The sequence below is a fragment of the Xenopus tropicalis genome, chromosome 8 (assembly GCF_000004195.4).
Source record: "Xenopus tropicalis strain Nigerian chromosome 8, UCB_Xtro_10.0, whole genome shotgun sequence".
NCBI lineage: Eukaryota > Metazoa > Chordata > Amphibia > Anura > Pipidae > Xenopus > Xenopus tropicalis.
Window position 1 is genome coordinate 77,444,478 of NC_030684.2, and position 23,774 is coordinate 77,468,251.

At 37.4% G+C, this 23,774-nt stretch overlaps 1 protein-coding gene across 2 annotated transcripts in view; it reads left to right on the forward strand.

Annotated features, from left to right (window-relative positions):
- Positions 1–23,538, forward strand: part of dpf1 (double PHD fingers 1) — a 68,001-nt gene extending 44,463 nt beyond the window's left edge. Inside the window, exons 5-12 of one of the 2 annotated variants that reach the window (XM_012967813.3) lie at positions 2,056–2,145; positions 4,268–4,346; positions 7,583–7,714; positions 8,906–8,956; positions 9,392–9,511; positions 11,461–11,573; positions 12,373–12,454; positions 14,761–23,536. In XM_012967813.3, the coding sequence (XP_012823267.1) occupies positions 2,056–2,145; positions 4,268–4,346; positions 7,583–7,714; positions 8,906–8,956; positions 9,392–9,511; positions 11,461–11,573; positions 12,373–12,454; positions 14,761–14,831 (738 nt within the window). In that variant the 3' untranslated portion in view covers positions 14,832–23,536. 2 annotated transcript variants of the gene reach the window in all.
- Positions 23,539–23,774: the final 236 nt, after the last annotated feature.

Here is a 23,774-nt window from a genome sequence, read left to right on the forward strand (position 1 = left end):
AAGAATTTTTTATTCCATCAAGCTGCCATAGACATCGACGCATTTCGATCCACCTGGGTCCGTCATCAGGATGATATATATTTGTAGGGCTTTTTTAGTTTACCTGGGCAAAGAAGCTTATTAAATACATATAATAGTCTCTCTATAGTAATTTGCAGTTTATAACGGAGTAGGGGGCTCCTAACAGTCAAGGAAATTAATTTTTGAATATGTTGTTTAGGAAAGCCAATCTTCTTTACTCAGATGATTTTAATTATATACCAAAATGTGGCAGGTAGCGTCTTGAGGATTCTAACATTTCCACAATGTTATGGTAGCTATATTTCAAGCCTTGTTTCACCCATTCTGTTTAAATAGTAATATACTGTAGTTACACATTACACATTATTTATTTTCATAGACTAAGATACTTAGGGATACTTAGGATATTCTGTTCTCTAAAAAAACATTTTTATTTGGTTTGCTTGGCTTCATTCCTCAGTCATTTGGCTAGTTTATCATCTTAAGCAGAAAAAGAAAATTTTTATTTTGAGAAAGATAATAGGCATTTTCATCAAGGAAAATTAATCATAAATTAATATATGGTATTGTATTTAGGGTAGAAAAGCCTCTCAATTATTCCCTTACTTAGCTTCTAAGGCCTCTCCAGTGTGCCGTGATCTATAATAGAAACATTGATCCATGACCCTTGTGAGTTATTAAGATACCTTAAAGCATTGCAAGACTACTGGAAAGACTACTGGAAAATATGAAACTAAAGTAAGGCAGATAAGTACCTGTAAATGCACTTCCATATGCAAGCATAAAGATGAATTGGGTTACTAATTTCCATGATCATGCATTTTCTTGTATACTAACTTAGAATAGATAAGTACTGAAATGGAACAATACATTTTATATCCGGGTAGATAAGGGCAATGACAGACATAGCGTTGTTTTGACAGCGGGGAACCACTTTACATAATAGTAATCTGGCTGCACTGAAGGAAAATGCCTTAGGAATGTTTTACATGTTGGGATTAAAAGGTTTTTTTCAGACACTTTGTTGCCCATGGAAGAGGCAATCTTTTGTGAGCAACTAAACAATATATCTGTCATTGCCCTAAAAATGCAAGATTATAAGGCTGCTTAAGGCATGCATGTGTCAAACTCGAATGATATGGAGATCCAAACTCATTGAGGGCCTTGTACGCGACAGAGAAGGAATACTATAGCAGGTACCCCTCCCCCTAAATATTTTAGATCGGTTGTTACACAGTGTGTAAAGGTGGCCATACACGCACCAAATAGCGTTTTGTATGATGTTTGTACATGTATGGCAGGAGGCGAGGCGACCAATATCAGCAAAGGCCTTGGATAACGGTCGTCTCATCGATTGAACGGGACAGAAAATTTTGATGGCTGAGAAAATTTTTGGTGCCCTGAGCAAAGACAAGTGTTTAGCAATGAATTATCAGACAGAGGTAGAATTCTTTTGTTTCTAACTGCATATCTGACGATATAGCTCTGAACATTAGAAGGAAAGATCATAATTGTATGTGTATGGCCACCATAAGGCTTGAGAAATGACTAGCAGAGCGGGATACATCCTCTAGCCAAGGGCATGAATAAAATCATTTTATTTTCACCATTTCGAAGTACTGGTAAAACTTTCTATGAGATTTCACCCTGGGTAGAGGGGATCATAGTTCTGCACCTGTCGCTTTTACCAGCACATAAATAAGCAGCAGGAAGCAGTTGGATGGATCTTTAATGTGTAGATAGTGCAAATGGCAAGTAGCAAACAGCAAGTGCCAGTCAAGGGGGTGGGGTTGGGAGGCTGAGGGCAGAGTTGCCAAGAAGTAGGGTGGGGTCGTGTGATGACAGAGCCTTGTCTCTGACCCTGCAACAATTGCCAGTATTCATCTGCAACTTGGATTCATTGCATCCCTACTAAGGAGAGACCTATGTGGTGCTGACAGAATTCACTATCAATTTTACTGTATCAGAATCAATAATTTGAATAGGATGATGCATAATAGAAAGATTTTTTAACCTAGATTAAAATCTTTTTAGAAACCACAGATCGGGGAGATTCCGCATGAACAGGAGGGTGAAGATCTTGACGATGATACCCCTAAACGCAAGAATAGAACTAAAGGAAAGGTATGGAAAGCAAATTTTCCTATAATTTGAAATATGGAACTGATTTCAAGACCAGTTTGGTGACCAGAAAAGGTGGTTTAAATATCTGAGCGAAATGTTCTTGTGTCACTCTCTCTAAATACTCTGCTGAATTGTTATGTGCTAGCTGCGCAAGGTCTCCTGTGCTCCTCCAGCTGCTGCTTTGGATGCCATTACCCTTCTAATAAGCAAGTAAAGGACAATTTACCAAAAAAAATCTTCCACCCTCCTGTCATTACACACTGGCACCATATAATAGAGCTCCATTCCAAGATTTAAAGGAATTCTCTCACAGAAAAACTTTTTTACAAAATTAATCAGTTTATATCGCTCCTCCAGCCAAATCTTGCATTGAAATCCATTTTTCAGTTTGACTTGGGGCTAGACATGTATATAGTTTCCAAGGTGCCTTCAGTCATGGGACTTCAGTCACTCTTTACTGCTGCACTGCAAGCTGGAGTGATGTCACCCCCCTCCCTTTCCCCCCAACAGCAAAACAATGGAAAGGTCTCAAGATAACAGGTTCCTGCCACCTGCATTGCTAAAAATGCTCCCATGCATCACCTAGTGTAGATATGAGAATATCAGTCAATAGTAAAAATCCAAGTCCAGCTAACCAAAGTCATGACTCCTCCAGTTACAGTGCACAGGAGAAACAATGGCTTTTCCAAAAGTGGTTGCTCTTTCTGAAAGCACACGATCAGGCCTACACACCAGTATTACAGCTTAAAAAAATACATTTATTGGTTCAAATGTAAAATGTTAAATAGTAGAATTAATTATTTGCAATGTACACATTGTAATTTAGTAATAAAAACTATACCATAAAAATGATAACAGAATCCCTTTTAGGCCCCAGTGAGTGAGTGTCCAGTAATTCTTTAACATATAGCCAGGTAAAAATTGCAGATAATGCAAGTTGCTCTGCAGGACCTTATGCAAAGACAGAGAAACTGGATAAGAAAATTATTTTTTTTTTGCACAAACTCTTTGTGAGGGGCACAGAAGAGACTGGCAGACTACACTCTGGGTCTTAGAAGGGTGGTTGGAGAGAGAAAGTGAATAAAGGATTATGGGCAAGTAGAGAGATAATGAAAAGTAAAAGGTAAAAAGCATGAGAGATGAGATAAACTTTTTTATAAGGATATGAAAAACAAGAGAGGATGAGGAGAATTATAAACCAGTGGTGCATATGGTGTGACCAATTAATTCATACATAAAATAGCTCCTCTATATGCATATATGAAATCTATATCTGCATATTAGTTGACATGTCATGTTAAAATTAAAAGCTTTTGTCAGGTGTGTTATCCAGTTAAAAGGACAACCATGTGTAAACCAAACTGGATGTTAAACTAAGAAGCCAGTCTCTGTCTTTCACTATTGTCTCCCTCTTCCTGGTTCCTCTGTTTCTCCCCCTGTTTCTCTGTCCTCACTCCCACTTGCCACCATTTCTCTCCAGAGTAACAAATCCTAATCTGTCAAACTAAAAAAGTCCTAGACATGTGAATGAAGGTGTGAATTTCTTTTTTCGTGAATTTTGTGTTTGTTCTCCTTCAAAGAACATTTACCCCATGTTACTGTTCCATTCCCCCAGTTGTCTTTATTTTCTCACTGCCCTCCAGCCCCTTAGTGTCTTTTTTTCTTTCCATTCATCTTAATCTCCACCTCTGTCTTTATCCATTTACCTTGCTATTTTTCTTGATTCCAATCCCCATTCCTGTCACACATATACAAAGATCCCCTCCCCTCTTTCTATTCAGCTTGCTTCTTGACAGGTCACATGTACCAGATTGCCAATGTCAGAATAAAGTGCTATGTATGGACAATTAATAACCATGTATGCACCCAGAAAGGGAAAAATTCCATCCATCTGTCATGCAGTACTGCCAAGCTTCCACTAAGGAAAATGTTAGCTGCAAAGATTAAAAAAAAACAAAAACAGTTTTTCTGATTATAATTAAAATAACTTTAAAACCACATATGAAAAAAGCAGACAGAAATAGGTAAAATACTGTGTGACAAGAAGAAATAAGGGAGTCAGGGTACTAGAAGGATTTATTGGGTAACAGGTTACAAACATACATTTACTTTTACTTTTCAGGCCTGTGGAATTGGAGGCATGAAAAAAAGACAGGACCTGTCAACTTTAGAAGATAGAGACAAACCCTACATCTGTGACAGTAAGTGCAAGGTCTTGTGAGAATAACTGATTTGATAATTCAAGGTTTTCTTTTTTGACTATGGCCAGTAGTGCTGACTATGTGCTGATATCTATAATTTTACAATATCTTTATCGTAGTAGTACATTTGTGGGAATGTCTGATTTTGGCTTTTGGTTTTGTGTTGTGGCTGTGGTTTTGCATGCCCCTATGTGTGACCATATTATGGTATAATACAAGTGTATTTTCAGTCTGAAAACCTGTTGTGTAACTTCCTTTACATGTGTCAGTCCTGTATATGTTATAGGGATCATTGGTATTTGATTATTACTTATGTAGTTCGATATAGATAGTGCTCTACCTTTTACCTTTGGCCTTCATCTCTCTAAATTTCTTTTGCCTAGGCCCTGGGCTTTCCTAATTCTGTATCCTTGCAGTACTTTTCGGGTCTTAGTCCTGTGCTGCAGTCTTCTAAAGAGGTCCCTTATTCCTCTTATTCTGACCATAACCAAAAACCGTATCCCTTTTCAGTACAGGTATAGGATCCCTTATCCAGAAACCCATTATCCAGAAAGTTCCGAATTATGTAAAGGCCATCTACCATAGACTCCATTATAAGCAATTAATTCTAAATTCCCTTTTCTCTGTTATAATAAAACAGGACATTGTACTTGTCCTAACTAATATATAATTAATCCTTATTGGAGGCAAAACAATCCTATTGGATTTAAATGGTTTTTAATTGATTTTTTAGTAGACTTAAGGTATGGAGATCCAAATTACAGAAAGATCCCTTATCCGGAAAGCCCTAGGTCCCGAGCATTCTGGATAACAGGTCCTATACCTGTACTGTATTCCACCCTCTCTCTCTCTATTTTAAAGGGGTAATTTAGCTTGCAGTTTATAGTGTGATGCAGTCCAATTTATCCTAGCAACCAGGCATTGATTTTAATGACAGACTGAAAGATAAATAGTAGATTGTCTAAACAGAGAGATTAATACAAATTAACAATACAATTAAAACTGTCAGAGCAATATTTTTGGCTGCTTCAATAGCCAGATGGCATTCTTAGTTTCAAGCTAGAAAGATGCAGAAAATGAAGACAATAATTCAAAAAAACTAAAAAAAAAAAACAAAAAAAAAACCCAAGGGTAAGCGAGCTAATAAAGGCAGAAGAATTATGTGAACCTGGGCCTCTATTTAAGCCTCTATTTCCCTTATGTAATTAAAGGCACTGTGTTTGCCCAGGAGCAGTAACCAATAGCAACCAATAAGATGTTTGATTTTATACAGGTGACCAAAAATTCTACCCGCTGATTGGTTACTATTGGTTACTGCTCCTGGGCAAACGTAGTGACTTTCATTTCATAACACCTTAGGAATTTGAATAGCCTCCTGTAACAAACTCAGGAGGAGTATGTACTTTTGTCTACAGGTAATTCTTGATAATAATGTCCTCTCTTTAATATTCAGTACCCACCAAGGAAAACTATACCCCCAAAGAATGTAGGTCTCTATAAAATATATTGCATAAAAATATTGCATAAACAAGCTCATATGTAAAACCCTGCTTCATCTAAATAAACAAAAATATACTTTTTTAGTATGTGCTATTGGGTAATCCTAAATAGAAAATTGCCATTTTAAGAATTAAGGGCCGCCTCCTGGGATGATTTGATTCACAGTGCACACAAACAAGCCTAGGCCATGATAGGCCACATCAGCCAATTAATGGACAGAGTTTTGTCTTTTGCTTTTTGCTTCCTGTTACAGTTAGAGCTGCATTATTTTGGAGCACACAGCCCATCACTAAATGGTGGATCAAAAGAAAAAGGATGTAAAATGACAATATATTATATATATATATATTTATTCCAGTTTGGCAAGATTCTTTAAAAGGCCACTTAACATAATATAAACTACCTGCTGGTTAAGTATTCATTCTGGGGGTATAGTTTACCTTTAAGCCAGAGTCATGATGAGATTGATAATGTGAGTCCTATAATGGAGTATTGCATTAAGCCTGCCCCTAGCCCATGCATGGTGTCATATGGATTTTATTTAAATTAAGGGAGACACAATAACCCCTGATCCAGTTACATGGGGAGTATTCACAGTTAAGAGCAGGAGTCATTAGTCTGGAGCAGTTATTGAAAGACTCCACTAGGGTCAAAATAAAAACACACATTCCCCCAGCTGCCTTAGTACACCCACCTCGTTACATGTTCTAGTTGTAGATACACCTAAATTAAACATCTCCTCTCTTAAAGGATATGTCTAATAAAAGAAAACATCATTCTAAGCAACTTTCCAATATGAATTCATTCAAAATTTTTAAAGCTTTAAAAGTTATTTGTAAATGTAGTTACTATTGAAAGCAGCATTTGCTGAACTGGTTGCTACTTTTTAAACAATGTTGCAAAGGTCAGTCTCCTCCAGCAAGTCAGGTCTGTCAAACTGCTGCCTTGTGTTACATTGTTTTAAAAGTCAGAGCAACCAGGGCAGAGAATAGAAAAGGGCAAACACTGCTTTTAATAGCAATTATATATACACATAACTCAAAAAACATTACATTTGTAATGACTGTATATTGCAAAGTTGCTTAAAATTGCGTTTTCTTTTATTAGGCAAAAAATAATATTTTGGGTTGACTTTTCCTTTAAACAACAAGAAAATGGGAATTCACTTAGGGTGCCAACGTGTTAGACATCCTCGATGAACATCATACCTTACCTTATATCGCCCAGAGTGGTATTCCTGCTGCACACCACTGCCAATGCCCCAGCAATTCTTTTTAGGTGTCCTGAACACCGCACATATGTATTAGAGTAAAGATTGGATTTGCACTTTAAAGTAATGAATTTCACTATAGTGTACATGTGCGCTATCCAGATGGTGCAGAGGCTCAGCAGCTAGGCTGACCTGATAGGGAACTGAAGCCTGCCATATCTTCAGTGACTGCAGGGCTGTGAATGGCTACACCCATCCTATGTGCTTTCGGCCAGGACCATTACAACATGTCCACCCCTTATCTGAACACAAGCAAGGATAGTAATAGATCTAGAGGTAGCACTAATAGAGGGGCCTTTTTTGAAGTTAATGATAATTTTTAGCCCAGTAAATTTACAAAAGCATCACTTGTGAAAAAGTATAAAAAAATAGTGTGTGAAGTAAGTGTGGGAATGCTCCTCTGTATAGTATATAATTATATAAACTCTGTCTGATGTAATTATGTATGCTCCTTATTACCCTATAGTTTGTGGGAAACGTTATAAGAACCGTCCTGGACTGAGTTACCATTACACACACACCCACCTGGCTGAAGAGGAGGGAGAAGAGAATGCTGAGCGATATCTCATACCATTCCATAGGAAAAATAACCATAAACGTGAGTAATCTAGCAACCCATGTGTTCTTATGAGTTTGAGGCAGTTAAAGGGTGGTGTCTGGGTGCCTGTGTATTATGTTTGGCTGAGAGGAAGGTACACTGATGTTTTCTTTTTTTTTTTAAATAAAAATGTAAGTGCCCTGATGTCTTTACGTTCGATGGAATGCATAGGTCAGGACCCTTATGTCTGTGTATTAGGACCTTCATATTTGTACAACTTGGGAGGTAGGTAGCAAGGTGGCTGTATATTAGGAAAAAGTTAGAGGTATATGTCCTGATATCTCTGCATTTGGATAAGGTAAGAGGTAATTGTCTTAATTTCTCTGAATAAGAAAGGTGCTACTACTTTTAATATAAATCAGAATAAGTGGCCCAGTGTTTGTATACTGGAAGGAGATATGCATGTAGGTACCAGCAAATGTGTATTAGGTGCCAGTAAATCTGTATTTGGAATTTGGTAAGTGGTCTAATGTGTGGTAAGTGGTCTAATGTCCATTATTATGAGGAGGGTGCATTCATGTCTGTGTACTAGGAGAAGGCAAGAGGAAGGTGCTCTGATTCCGTTGGTTTCAAAGAAGGTGACAAACATGTTTCCCATAGTCTATATCTATTATGAGGATTTGACTGAATTGCTAGGTAGGTGTCATGTTGTCTGTATTTTATAAAGAGTTAAAAGGCGAGTTCCTGAGGTGTTTCACAATGAAAGGTAGATATCCTGATGCAATGTAGACACTATTGTCTCATCATTTGTGCATTGTTGCACAGTTGTTGTCTGTGTAGTAGTGGGCTAAAGGTTTAGTGTTCTGACATATGTATATATATATATATATATATATATATATATATATATATATATTGTAGTTGCAGAGTCCCCCATCCCCCATTTCTCTGTCTCTTTCTCTCTAATTGAAACAATAAATCAGGACCAGAAATATTAAGCCTGCACTGCATCTTTTTCGGTAGTACCTCGGATACAGACAGTTACCATGGAAACAGAGGTGTGACAGGGAATGGTTATCAGTTTAGGTGATGAAGGCCCCCCCTCCCATAAAACTCCCCCTAAAATAATCACACCTTAAGGTTCTTAACCCCTTTCATTCCTCAGTGACTGGCAATTGTCATAAAATACTATACAGTAAAATCCAAGGACATACAAGTTACAGATTTATATTTTTTTTTTTCTCTCCCTAGATTTCTACAAAGAACTCAACTGGGTCCCTGAAATGCAACCAAGACACACAGGTGAGCAGATAACCTTTTTAGCAACTTATTCTACATGAGGATTTTTGTTCTTTAAACGTTTCCCCCTCATCTCTTATGGGCTGCTGGAGTTGCCCAATGGTTCAGCATTATTGTGAGACCATAGTACTAGCATATTATATCACAACAAGGTTAAGTGCTATTAAGGTGGGCTGTTTATACTGACAAGAAGGACATGGGCTGGTGCAGGCAGAAAGGCCCACAGTGGTGGAACTCTTGAAAGATGGATTACCTGATACTTGCAGTGGTTGACTAGGCTGGTAAGATGGGGTATGTGGAACAAAAGGCCTATACTAGTTATTATAAGAATATGTTGGCATATTGGAATCAGGGTACAGTTAACAATCTGGGGGCTGTGTGTTGACATGCTTAAATTAGAGATAATTGTGATAAAATATTTTATTTATTATCTTCCAGTTAAGAAAGCTCCTGATGGGTCTGTCATTGCCAATGGTTATTGCGATTTCTGTCTAGGAGGTGCAAAGAAAACAGGCTGTCCAGAAGACCTCATTTCCTGTGCAGACTGTGGGCGTTCTGGTAACTAGGGTGGGGAATGAAAAACAAATATGGCCAAATGGCTGGAACTATCTAGTGCAGTGATTCGCTTTCTGTTTAGGCTGACCCTCCCCAGGGGGGCCAAAGTAGTAGATAGAGGGCTCAGCCTGAAGAACAATTATGATGAGATTTGGGTTCTCTTAGATATTTCTAAAAGCCCAGCTTCAGGGCAACGACACACAGAGAGATTTGTAGCTACCTGCTCACTGCATCATTGCCATAAAGGTTAAATGGGATAAAAGGTATGGTGGAAATATGGCTCCCATAGCCCTAGGTATTCTTGGAACTTTTGCTGATATCTTTATTCGTTACATTTAAGTAAAGGGGATCAGAATAAATGTAGGACAAAGTGGGGCTTTAACCAAAAAAGTAAGGGAACCACTTATTTAGTACTAATACATGCATACACACATGAGACACTTTTTTCCTATTCCTGCTGATTTACAAGTGTTAAACAATATGCCATTTACATGGTAATGATTTCCTGTTCATATGCAAATTGGTGTCATTATTCAGATGAGCTCTGCAGATGGAAGTGGGTTCATCCTTTTACCAAAAGAGGAAATCCGATTTATCAGCATATTAACTCTTTTGTGTAAAGGTCTGCTTTAAAGACGGTTATATGGCTAATGAGTTAAATTGGCAAACTCGTGTACAGGCAAATTGGCTCAATAACAGGGACACGCTTATTGAGGTACAGTATTAGCTGTATGTAGGAATCAAATGGCATAAGGGTATTGGCTTGAAGAATGGGTTAATGGGTTATGTCTGTGTAGCGATCAAGTCATCTAATGTCAGGGACATACAGTATTTCATGTAAGGATCAGTTATATGTAGTATTAAAGGAAACTAAAAGCAGTGACAGGGTCACAGGGTCAGTCCTATATATATCATGACAGTATCCCTTTAAGGCCATACACACACACACCAATATTTCATAGATTTTCGAACCATGTATGGGCTCCAAATTATCGTCCCTATAATTTTCGTACCATGGTGATCCTTGGAGGACCTACAATGCATTTCCAGGAAGTTACTTTCGTACAATTGGTATCTGCCAACATTTCATGTTCAGTACATCCTCCGATTTGTTATTTTCAGGGCTTTATCCTACAATTTCAGTCTGAATGTACAGTAAGTTTTAGATTGTTGCATTTAAACATACAATCGATATCTGAACATTCATCAGAAGAAATTTGAATGTGTATGGCCACCATTAGAGACTGTAAATGCAGACTTATGAAAATAACATCCTTGTAGGATCCTCTGCTGGAAGAACACAGGAGTCAAAAATATCTTGTTGCATTTCTCAGATTAATTTCCCCATTCTCATAATTTCTTTTTCAACCACCCCCTTCGATCTCCTGTTAATGATGTGAGCAAACTGCAGCTGCCATGCTTTCTAGAACATTAAGCTTGAGTTTAGTCAATTGCAAGCATTCCCATTCTGTGGATAACTCATATTATGTAACTAAGAGAAGGGTTCCTCACTAAATACCTGCTGCACATTGTACAACACACCATGCTCTTTGTGGAACCAGCACAGCGAATGGGACAGTTCACCTTAAAATATCTTTACAAATGATGGAGACAGCAGTATTCTAATACAGTTTGCAGTCGGTCTTCATTTTGTGTTTTTTGTTTAGGAATTATTTACATGTTTTGTTTCTAGAGCTTTTGGACTATAGGAGGAAATTAAAACCTATATGTGAAAAAGAGTTCTTAGGCACCTATAGTGCTTTAGTGGATTTTTTTCAAAATGTTGGGCAGTTCCTGTTTTTTGGAAAATGAATAATTAAGAAATGCAAAAAATACATCATGAATCCGTATTACATTTACAGTATGAGGGATTTGAGATTCTACAGACTTACAGATCATTTCTCTAACTAGAGAGCTTTTCCTTGACTTTATTTTGTTCTTTTTCTCTTAAGGTCACCCCTCCTGTTTACAGTTCACAGTTAATATGACTGCTGCTGTCCGGACTTATCGTTGGCAGTGTATTGAGTGCAAATCCTGTATTCTCTGCGGAACATCTGAGAATGATGTGAGTTCTCCTGTTGTTTCTATGGGCAGGAGGCAAAAACAACTGCTCCACAACCCAGTAACTGACCCAGGGATGATTTTACCTTTGGCTCGCGCTAGCAACAATATATTTGTATGTGTGCTGAAATATATCAAAGGCTGCACTTTTTTTTTTTTGTAACTTCTTTTTGTTAAACATCATCAATAATGACAGTTTATATAGTTTCATTTAGTAAGGAAAAAAGGCTGCACTTTTTAAACAATATTTTGTATATGAGTAACTCTCAAGGGTTATATTTCAGATTGCCAGTTGTTAAATCTCCAGCTGTTGCTCACAATATCCTCAGCCAGCTTTTATTCTTACAGCATTATTAAGTAGTACATTTCCATCTGGCTAAAGAAAGACATTGGGCATCTGAAGCAGCAGTGTAAGTGGAAAAAAAACAAAACAGAAAGTGTTTTGATGTTACAGATAATAAAGCTGTCAGAGCTATGCATACAGTGGCTGTATTCTCAGCACAAGGGCCACTTCTTTGACCCCAATGTTGCAAGGTACTTAGGTATAATCTACCAGATTTTAATCTGCCAAACATTATTGCTTTGACTGAATCTTTACTGCTGTTTATATGCATATCATTATTGCACATCGTATTGTGTTGAAACATGTCTTCTAGCACAAGTATAAGGTATTGTTCCAATAAATAAAATCATTTTCCTCAGTCATTAGTGCAGATGCTTGCAAAGCCCACATTATGCCTGCTTAGCTGGTATATCTTAAATACTCATATTAAAGTCTAATTTTCGTGTTGCTCTTTTTCAAGGATCAGCTTCTGTTCTGTGATGACTGTGACCGAGGATATCACATGTACTGCTTGAGCCCCCCAATGTCTGAGCCTCCAGAAGGTACGTGTAGCAAGTGGCCAAAGTGATGTATTAGAGTATAATACAAGATTGAAGGATAAAAAGGTGAGGGCTCGTTATATAGAAAGGGATTTACATGTGGAATACATAAGATAAAGTTGAAGCATTCATTAGTTTAAAAAGGTGTATGTAGGAATACAAGAAAGCTAGAGATGGGGCAAATGGGATATGTAGATGTATAATAAAAGAATAGAGGTGGAATACTGAATAGCTGCAAGCAGAAGGTCTACAATGGGCTAAAAAGTCAGGTATGAGATTTTGATGCAGGATAATTTTGAATAAAGGGGTCTAGGAGGCTGATTTACAAACATGTGCAAAATTGCATTAGTAAGGTTACCCTATCAAATAATTAGAGCCTTTCTTTAATTTTATAACAAGTAGACTATTCAAAGCTAATTGCTGATTGGTTGCAATTGGCAGCAGTCCTTGTGCAACAGCTTATCAGCCCTTAGGTGTCTATACAGGTACAATACAGAAACTGGTGGGGTGCTTTGCAATACATTGCATTTGTAGACAGAGTATTGTAACAATCATGACAATGATCTGAAATCTGTATCTTGGTGATTACTTGAGTTTGCACAAAGCACATTCTGCCTGTGTGGCCACCCTCCAGCTTTTCCTCCATAGAGTCTGAATGGTTCCATATGCAGAAATGTGCCTGTAATTATATTAATCTATTTAATTATTTGTTTATATACAGTGCATGTGTCAGAACAAGAAGTAAGGCCACACAAATCAATATATAAGTACGGGCTAGTGTTTCTGCCCAGAGGCTAATAAATCCATTCCCTTTGGACAAATCCTTCACTGTCTCTCTGTTTATCCCTATCCTATAAAACCGCACAGGGCCATGACAGGGCGAGAAGCATCCGACCACAGGCTGCTTTCAACAGCTGGATAAATTGCCTTTTTTATGATGTTCAAACACCACTTTAGGATGTCACATTTTAAGACTTCTATCCTGCTCTTTTTTTACGGCTATTCTATTAACCTTACATGGAAAAGATAGATGCTAGAGTTTTCTAGTGGAAATCATTACATTTGTTTATATATATGCATACATGAAATTGAAAAATATTGGCCTTGCACTGTCAAATTCTGCCTAAGTGTGTGCACTCTGTGTGAAGCCTGATCCCAATTCCTTTTGTGCCTAATTACAACTTTTGTATGTTGCACTGTATCACCATTCACCCTCCCCCTATATCATATCCTGATTCTACTGATGACTATAACTTTCTTTGTAGCACACATCTGCATGCATAATTACACTTTTCATTTATGGTTTCTGCAATGGAGAGATTTAAAGGGCTCTCTACTTTTATATTTAGGCAAGTTACAACATGGTATTTATTAACTTGCCTGCTGATACCATGAGGGTATAACTGAGTTAGATGTACATGCTGTGCCACATAATACACTAGACCCAATGGTATTTAACTTTTTTATTATCTTTAATTTTATGCACCAAAATATATAGATAAAACAGATTAGCCAATAAGCAGATAACATTTACAATTAAACCAGCATAAAGAGAAGCCACTGCTCCTGTTTACTTCTCTATCTGCTGATAAACTATATACTAGCTAACATGTAGCATCTCCTGAAGAAATATTACTTTGCTGTATACCTAAATGATCAGGACAATAGAAATGCAGCCTGCAGACTGATCAATTGGAGAATGTATGGCCACACTGTGGCACAGGGGATGATGTAACTACAGCACAAGAAAGCACCCCAATCTTATTCATTGTGTTCTGAAAGTGCCATCTGCCCAGCAGCATGAGTAGAGCCTGACAGTCCTGGGCACCTCCACACCCACCATATAAACTCTTGTACCCACCAACTTCTTACTGAAAGTCATATGGCAGTATCCCTGGTGGGCCCCATAGGATTGCACTCTCAGTCCCACTGGTAGTTACACATCAAAACTGCCAGTTTGCTCTGGTTCACTTGGCCTGAAATCCACATTTGTGTGTGCAAATTTAACACAGGGTGAATTGGAATGATTTGCCCGTTTTTCTCTTTGAAACTGACAAGTGTAAGTGTAAAGAATTGATAATGCAAACACAGACAAACAGTGAGGGGAGATGCAGGTTGCTGGGCTGCTCTTATTGCAGACTGATGAGATTTACATAAAATGCAATAAGTGCAGTCATTCTAGCTGGATTCCCTAGATGCCCACCCCACCACCACATACACACACACACATGTTTTTCATGCCATCTGCTTTCTTCTATTTACATAAAACTGAGCAAAGATCTAAACTGAAACCCTTGGCTTTCTTGCAGGAAGTTGGAGTTGTCATTTGTGCCTGAGACAACTGAAGGAGAAAGCATCAGCTTACATAACCCTGACCTAGAGGGACGTAGAGCTATGAGAACAAAGAACCTTTCATTGCATCTCCCAGCCTGGCCCTGTTCAGTACCAGAATTCCCTGCTTCTGTCACATCAAGACTGTTTTCCTCGCCCTTCTTCTAGCTAATGTGGGTTCAGACTAGCTTTCATAGCTCAGCAATTTAAGTGTTGAAATTATAAGAGATACAGACCTCTCTGATTCCTTTTTATTATTGATTCTGCCAACATCTTTCCTCTGTAAAAGGTGCATACACATAGGTACAAGAATATCCTACATAATGTTGCCTGGCAGGCACCACAATTGCCTCCCTCCAAATCACATGCAAAGTGGAAAATAAAAGGATCTTGCCTTTAGCTAATATTAAAAGGAATATATTCCCCAATTATAAGTAGAGGTTATCTTTAGTTTATTTTGCTGTAAATACAAAGTGTGGGGAGAGTGTATGCTATAGTGTGTGCAGTATATTATTTCCCTGAAAGCTTGCTTCTGTACATTAGTGGGAGCTTACTGTATTGCTTACGCCTGTTCAGGTGAGGTATTCACCATAGACAACAAAAGCCATCCTAGCTGGTACTGCTGCAATTGTCTCTGGAGAATCTACTTTAATAAAAGGATACAATATGGTTGCTCTCACAAGGTTCTTTGCACTCACATATAATGGCTATAGCCTGAAAGATAACCCTACTTTTTTAAGTACAGACTGTTTCCTCTTTCATTTATATAAATATATTTTATTGTACAGTCAGGCTGTTATGTCACATGTATTTATTATTTTTTGCATTGTTTTTTCCTAGCTAGAATCTAGGTGCCCTAAGTTTCCACTCCCATGTTTCCTCACTGCTTTATTCATTTTTATTTCTTTCTTTTTTTTATACATTTTCTACCATGATTATTACTGGCTATTGAGTAGCAGCCACAGTCTTCCTAGATTTTTACCCAGAATTGTTTGCTGATACTGGGTAATTTGCTTTGGAACCATGTCTTAGACGCATGTGGATATGCTGACATAAGTATGGTCGTGTATAATGGCATCGCAGAGAATGAATTTTGCACATATGGCTGTATACACTTTTAACACAAACTCCCAATACTGGCCACTATAAACTACAAGGATCATTTTGGAGTTTTCTGTGGCTTTAGTGTAGCAGACCCAGGATAGATGGACCTGTTTTTCTGATATTTCTGCCTCCCTTTTTCTCACTTTTGGCATTATGCTTTCTTTCCTTCTGTTTGGTAACAGATGGAAATGTTAAAGTTTCATTATCAGAAAAAAATAGCAGTTTTGCTTAAAGGGCCATGATAAACTATGATTTGCTCTTATGTGTATCAGATATATTTCATTGTTTGTAAAGCAGTGACTGTGCTAGCTAAAATGCATAATGCTGGGCTGCAAAGAATTATAAAGAAGATTTGAGTGAGTAGGCTGGAGTATTAGGGTGCTGGATGCACAGATATACAGACAGCAGCTTTTAGGCAATTCTTTTCTACAAGTGAAGTAATTTAAATTAAGTGCAGCCATAATAACTTAAAATAGTAGTTTGCAAGTTCTATACTCTACACTGAAAGTGGGCTTTTTGGTAATTACTGTTGACTAGTGGGAACTAAGGTCAATGCAACACAAGGGAATTTGTGTAAGGGGAAGGATTGTGTTTGTAAAACATACAGTATTTTAATTACAGGTATGGGATCCGTTATCTGGAAACCCTTTATCCAGAAAGCGCCAAGTTATGGGAAGATCATCTCCCATAGACCCTAATTTAATCAAATAGTACACATTTTTAAAAACTGATTTCCTTTTTTTCTGTAATAATAAACCAGTACCTTGTACTAATAAATTATACTTATTGGAGGCAAAATAATCCTAATGTTTAAATGATTTTTTAGTAGACAGAGAGATCCAAAGTACAAGTACAAAGTTCCAAATTACGGAAAGACCCCTTATCTGGAATTCCATAAAATACATTCGACAGTTCTCATACCTATACTTTTTCTTAAATGCCTTATAGTACAAATGAGACACATTTCCTTTCTGTTTGAATTTTTCTTTTAAGGTCTTTACACCACAGTTGAGGTTGTGTTTGCCCTCCCGGAGTGGTGTAACTGTCAGCAGACAAAACAAAACAGCGAAGCCATGAAAAGGCCCTTTGTTCCCTTTCTTATCATATATTTATTAAGAGTACCCAGTATGGACCAGTTTAAACCACAGTGTGAAAAGTTTGTTACCAGAATGATGTTATTGTTGGTTTTCTACAGTAAAGAGATTGAATGTATCTGATAACTGTAATGTTGGGCCCTAATATTAGTAAAGATATCCGCTTTGGCCAAAACCAAGACCTAAATATAATGTGCCCAGTGACCTGTATTTGCTAGATGTGTAGGTTGTCTTTGGTTTGAATTAGTTGCTGTTGTGGTGATAACAAGCTTCTGACTCTTTAGATTTTCCACTTGTTTCATCATGTAGTCCTAAAGACTTTTGGTAGGGGTGATTGTAGCCTTGCATTAGCAATACATCTTCCCGCTTTTTTTCTTCTTCTTGGCTTTCCTCATTCCTTGTTCCTTCTCATATCATTTTCATTCTTTTCCGTCCTTGCCGTCCATGCTTTCCATTATTTGAGGCACAGTTGAGGAGCACTGAGATCTGGGATCAGTTGTAGGGGAGGTGAGGCTATCAGTTCTATCTGTGTCTCGCTAAATTGTGTTTATTCCCATATGTGTGTGTATATTGATACTGTTATCCCAATGTAATATTATATTTGTTTGCTCTTTTTATTATTAGGCTACTTTATAAGGGGATATGATTTTTTTGGTAAAATTAAGAAGGGTATGATGACTTTTTTTGCCTTTGAACAGACAAGCAATATTTTGGAAGAATATTTTGTAATTCCCTTGGCTACTGTACCAACCTTCTTTAAAAGATGCAAAATACTTTCAAAACATTTCCTTTCTTGCCCATTCAAGGTCCTTACTTCTGTTTTTACAGCAGGCTCACAACAGAAGGAATCTCCACTTCTTACCTACACTTTGTCTGACCTAGACACATGGGGTGTTGTGACCATAATCAGGCTGAATCCTGAGGGGGATTTTTTTGTTGGGTTCCACAGATTTCCATGCAAACTTAAAATATCATATTTTACTTTAGCAAATATGTCCCATTATCCCTCTTTTTCTCCTCCCCCAAAAAATTATGGACATTAAATCTTCTTTCACTCCTGTGCTAACATTTGTTCACCAGCAGGCATGGATAAAATATTGCACAATGCTTTTGTAATGTTAGCCCTGTACGGGGTATATTTGCTTATCTGGTCTCCCTGCTCTACAGCAAAGTCACTTAAAAAGCTGTAGAGGATTGTGAGGCCCATGTCCAGTCAAGCATAGGATTTTCTGGGGGGTGTGGCGGAGGGTACAAGGTATCAATGATTTGATTGCACTGTGGGTGATTGCACGAAATTGGGCTTTGTAAGACAAGGTGTTGAATGAAAGCTGTGAGTGTGTCTCAGCAAGTGTGCACTATTGTGTATAAATAAAACACAAAGCACTTAACATATGAAAAACTTGATTAAGGCTTTGTTATTGGACATAGTTTTGTCCAGATTACATTAGGGATTGAGTCTTTTATTAAGATGACAATGCCTTTGTTTTGTATTAATAAAGCCATTTAATCCTAGGTTTATAGGAGACATGACAATAACAATTTTTTTGCACTTGTGGATGGTGATAATCAATGTTCTAAGGCCAAAAGCAGAATGTGGCTAGGACTGATAAAACTTGCAGCTTGCTCCTCTCGGTTGCATGTTTCTAGCCAAAGTCTGAAACGAACATGGCATGTTCATTTGGTTCATTCATTGTCTATTAACAGTGACAAAATGGAGTGATCATTACTCCGACCTTCCAAAAGAAGACATTATTTGAATTTAGCCAAGCATGTCTGGTTACTTCTGGTTTTGGCTGGCATTGCTTGGCTAATACTAGTAATTACTTTCAGGTATTAATTGGATAAATGAACATGCAGATTATTTATGCAGTGGCAGATTTTATGGAGATTCTGATGAAAAGATCTAGGCAGCCATTTTGAAAGAAACATTGTCTCTTATGTAATATCTTCTGTAAAGGAAGGAAGACATTGCATCCAGATACAGAGGGAGGATTTTGTAATGGTGATTGGTGTCCCTATGCTATTTTGAAGGGAAAGTGCCTTTAAAGCATCTGAAATTGTCAGCTGGTTACTCCAAGCGTCTTGGTTTCAAATGGCACTTAGGTGATTAGAAGAAAAGGAATACATATACGCTTAAAATATATTTGTGAGAACTTTCAAGGACCAAAGTGTGCCAACACACGTTACATTTTGATGGATCAGCCCTTCCCATAGCCAAAATACTACTATGAGTACATTCCTCCATTGGCCAAAGTTTACTAATTATTGTGACATATTACTATGTAAGTATTTTACTAGACCAAAGTGTACTAATGGTAGTCACATATCTGTGGGTCAGGGCTTCCTCTAAGCAGATTATCAACACTGACGGGGTCAGCCCTGCCAAAGGAAAATCTGCACTCATGATGTGAATATATTAACGTGTCCATCTGTTGTAAAACCAAAGTTATTAATGCCAAGCAAAGTGCATTTAGCTTTTTTTCAGCTAAATTAAGTATGCTATTCTGTATATAAAAGCCCCCATATATTTCAAAGGAGTCTCTCGTTTCTGTAAAGTAACACATGTAATATTTGTATTAAATTCAGAAATGAATACAGAGCAGTGCAAATATACAGCTGAAAACTGGTTACTGAGCAGTGCACAATAACAAAGACTGCTGCAGAAATTACCTGAGAATGCCTACTAATTCCCTAATGCTGATGTTTGCAATTCACAGTCCCAATGAGTGTATTGCATTGTACAAATAAGCAATCATTCCAGCCATTTTATATGTGATTTACTACAAGAGGCTCTTTATAAGCTAAAAAAGGCACCAGTGCCTTGCCATATTTGCTGAGATGAACAAGCATATACTAAAGCAAGCACAAATAACTACCTTAAGGCCAGAGCAGCAACCATTTTCATTTTCAGAATGAGACTTAATGTTAATACAGTACTACAAACAATGTCTCTGACAGCATTTGTTCTTCTCTAATCCCCTGTAATTACTAATGACACATTTTGCAAGTTAGACTAGAAGCAATACAGCTTTCCTTGTTTTCTGAGAGGTTAAATATAGCCAAATGTTTTTTTTTTTTTAAACAACTGAGGATTTGCAAATAATGGGCACAACTTTGCAACAATTTAACATCCCATAACAACCATTTAAACATTTCTGTTTATGAATTTAACACCACAAGAGCAAATAAAACTAGTGTTTAAAACCCAAAAGCACATTGTATTCCAATTATAAGCCAGTTATTATATACTACTATGCCATGTTTTGGGGCCAGAATCTAATACAATGCATTCATGTAACATAAATTCCCACAATGCCCTTGGCCAAGCTTCAGAGTAGATGAAAAAATGTCTAGAATGGTCACATCTGGCTCAGGGCCTCAAGTTGGACAGCCTTCTCCCAAGTTTCCTTATCCAGGACTGTGACTTTTCATATGAAGCACTCATACACAGCCCCACATTAAGCATGTGGCTTACTATAAAATTCTGTTTCTACATGTGCAGGAAAAAGAACAAATATGCTTTTTCAATCCATGTTCTTCAGTCTTCACCTGTGTAAAAAGTTATTTAATAGCAAGAAATCCATTGATCTTGAATTTTAGGGACTAAAATTTTAAATATGCCTTTATTATGGTTTAATTTTACAGATGTCGCCCCTAGTCAGGTAGCTAAGTCTGTTCTCCTATACACCTATAGCTTGTAATGTGATAGTATTGCAACATTTGGTAAATGTATTTCCTACTTTTATAGATATTTAGGATTGCAAAAAAGTGCCAAATAAGGACACGTTCTCTAACCAATGCTAGCCTGGGACTACTTATGACTCTTCCAATTGCAGTCAATCCCTGGCTTACTGAAAACTGAAGGGATTCAAATATCCTTTGAAGGAAATAACAAGACTATATACAATGTTGAACAATCTTTGTCCAAATTTTGAAAACAAAAAACATTTTGTGAGTATAATAAATACATTTACCTATTTAGCCATACCACCACTTATGTCTGCCTGGGCAGTGTCCATTTATGGTTACTGTTTCTAATCACTGATAAATATACTGAGAATGCCTAGAACAATGGTGTTGATTTAAAATTATTTAGAAAAAATTTGCACATGGGCAGTAACCAATAGCATAAGTTATCCCACAGTAGATCCAGCTCCAGACTGACAATCTGTGGCCCCATTGCCAGAGGGGGTGCTGTAAGATGCCATAGACACAGTCACTATTTATTGCGGTAGTGGGTGACTGTTTGGGCTTCTGTGTATTTAAAAATGCCAGTCAGGACTGATAAAATCTAACTGCTGGCTGGTCGCCTAGATTCATTGTTGAGGTCCTACTTGGGTAACGGAGGTTTCCTGTGTGAAACGCTCACAACATGAGTGAATAAGGTTGCCCAGTTTGATCCCACCTGGTGTTATTTAAACGTGTGAGGAGCAAAGCCTCATACAAGAGAATGTTTAAGCTGCAAATGGGATGTGCCAGCAACTCAGCCTTGAAGCATGACAGTGTTAGGCTGTTGCTTAGTAGTAGTGCAGATGGGGTGTTGGTGTTTCCCCAACAAAAGTAACTATGGCTGGAGAACTGCACCCTGTTCATGAGCTGCACATGAGCTTATCTGATGGTGTCAGCTTATTATGCAGTTCTGTTATAATTCACTTATGTCTGATAAACATTGTATATGTTGACTTGCCTTGATAATACACACCCTATCTCTGTTATATAAAACATGCTAAAATACACTGGCACTAGTAAGGAATACTTGGGCACAGAACCCTGCCTACAACATAGACAATATTCTTCCTTTCCCTTGTACAGTTATGTGTCACCTGATCATTTTGCTCCAATCTTTGCCACCAGGATTTTGCATTTAACTCTTTATTACACATAGGCATTTGTAACTGCTTGCTAGATGTGTTACTGTACATAGTCATGCCTTCCTTATGAGTGCACTTTTTTTTTTAGTTCCAAGGTGTTGGATTGGGCCATGTATTCTTTTTAGGGAGCAGCAGTTTTCTATTTGGTGTAGTTTCTATTGCTGATAATGTTGTATTTTTGTATTAATAGGTTCTTTTTAATTTCTCTACTATTTAATTATGTACATTATGGACCTTTTTCCCAATAAGCACAATCTCTTATTTGTGAAAGTATTATTTATTTCATTTCCCTTGTCTCAGCTATGTATATGTTAACATTATAATTCTGATCACAATTGTAAAAGAATGTGTATATTTCTCATAACGCAGATCTTCTTCAGCGGTTACACACAGGAGTAAGTCAGAGCATGTAGCTCTACTCCTGAGATTCAATACTTTAGATAGCAGACATGGGCATTAAAAAGAGTTCTTCCATGTGGGAACACTGACTATGTATGTATAGCCACAGTGTTTTTGTAAACTTGATATAAGGTTTAAGCAGCATCACTAGAACCATTGAACAATTGAGTCCAGCTTTGGTCCAGCATTAGAAAGTTACACTATAGCTGTCTGGTTTCCTGAACTGACCTTGTATTGTTTAAGTTTGCTGGTTGCCACCACTAGTCTGGAAAAAGAAATAGAGAAACAACAAACTGCTTAGCTGGAGACTTTCTACATACATTAAAACTTGAAGTCAGTCATCTTGCACCTAATTTAGGAGTTCTGTCTGACTGCCAAAGGATCAGAACTGTGCTATCTAGTTCAATGTCTAACACATCATTTCATACCAAAATGGCCATAGATCCATTAGGGTCACATTGCCATCCTCTAACTTATTTTAAGATACAGAAGTAGCTCAGGATACATCTGGCCTTTTTGGCATCTAAACATGAATTGGTATTTCTTTCTGTTTATTTGCTTAAGACATAAAGATTTCAAACCCTGACACTTCTTATTGCGTTACATACTGCTTCCATCTCTTCTGCAAATACTTACGTGGTGACCAAGTTTTATGTTAGCTGCCTTCTTGTGTTAGTTTACTACCAATGTGAATCTATAGCAGGGTAAAATGAGCACTTAATAAAAAATACTCTAGCTGGAATGTAGAAATGGCCATTTTCAAACAACTCCTCCCAATTTCAAAATGGCTGCCAAGATTACCAGATAGATTTTCTCCTTTGCATCAGAAAAAGTGTTTAAGTCTTTGCCAAAATCTGTAAAACTCTGCACCATGAAAGCAATCCAGAACCTGAGAGTATTTTATATATATAAATCTATATAAATATATACTATGAGGAGGGGTGGGAAAGAGTACCAGGCATTTTGCTGAGCCTGTCTCCTTCTTTAGCAAATTTATTACCAGTGTTTGTGTTCCTGTATAACAAGAGACTGACAAAAAATTTGCACAGATTTATGTGTTCATTCAAAGGTGCTGCAAACCTGATGTAAAAAATAAACTTTAAAAAAGTGGTACAAAAATCAGCAGTAAAATTAAAAAAAAAAACCGTTTGTGGCAGTATTTGAACTGCCAGCATTTGATATTTTGCAATGTTAGGCTGTGTGTCATGTGGTTGTATTTTTTCAGTTGCTTGCATTAGTGAGATGAATTGTTACTGTGTGTTAATAAACTATTGCGCTCAATTCTGCATTCATGTGTATGATATTTTTTGGCTTAGCCTCTGTGCATTGCATATTGTCATTTACGTTGCAGGTCACATGGCTTACATGTACGGTTTATGCAGTCCATCCATGTTCTGGTCACTAGGACAGGATTAAAGGACATGAACCCCAGGTTTCAATACCTGCCTCTCCTGTTGTTTAATGGTTAATAGTAAGGCTGCAGCATCCTCCTAATCACTTAGAATTCCCTCTATTCCTCTAATT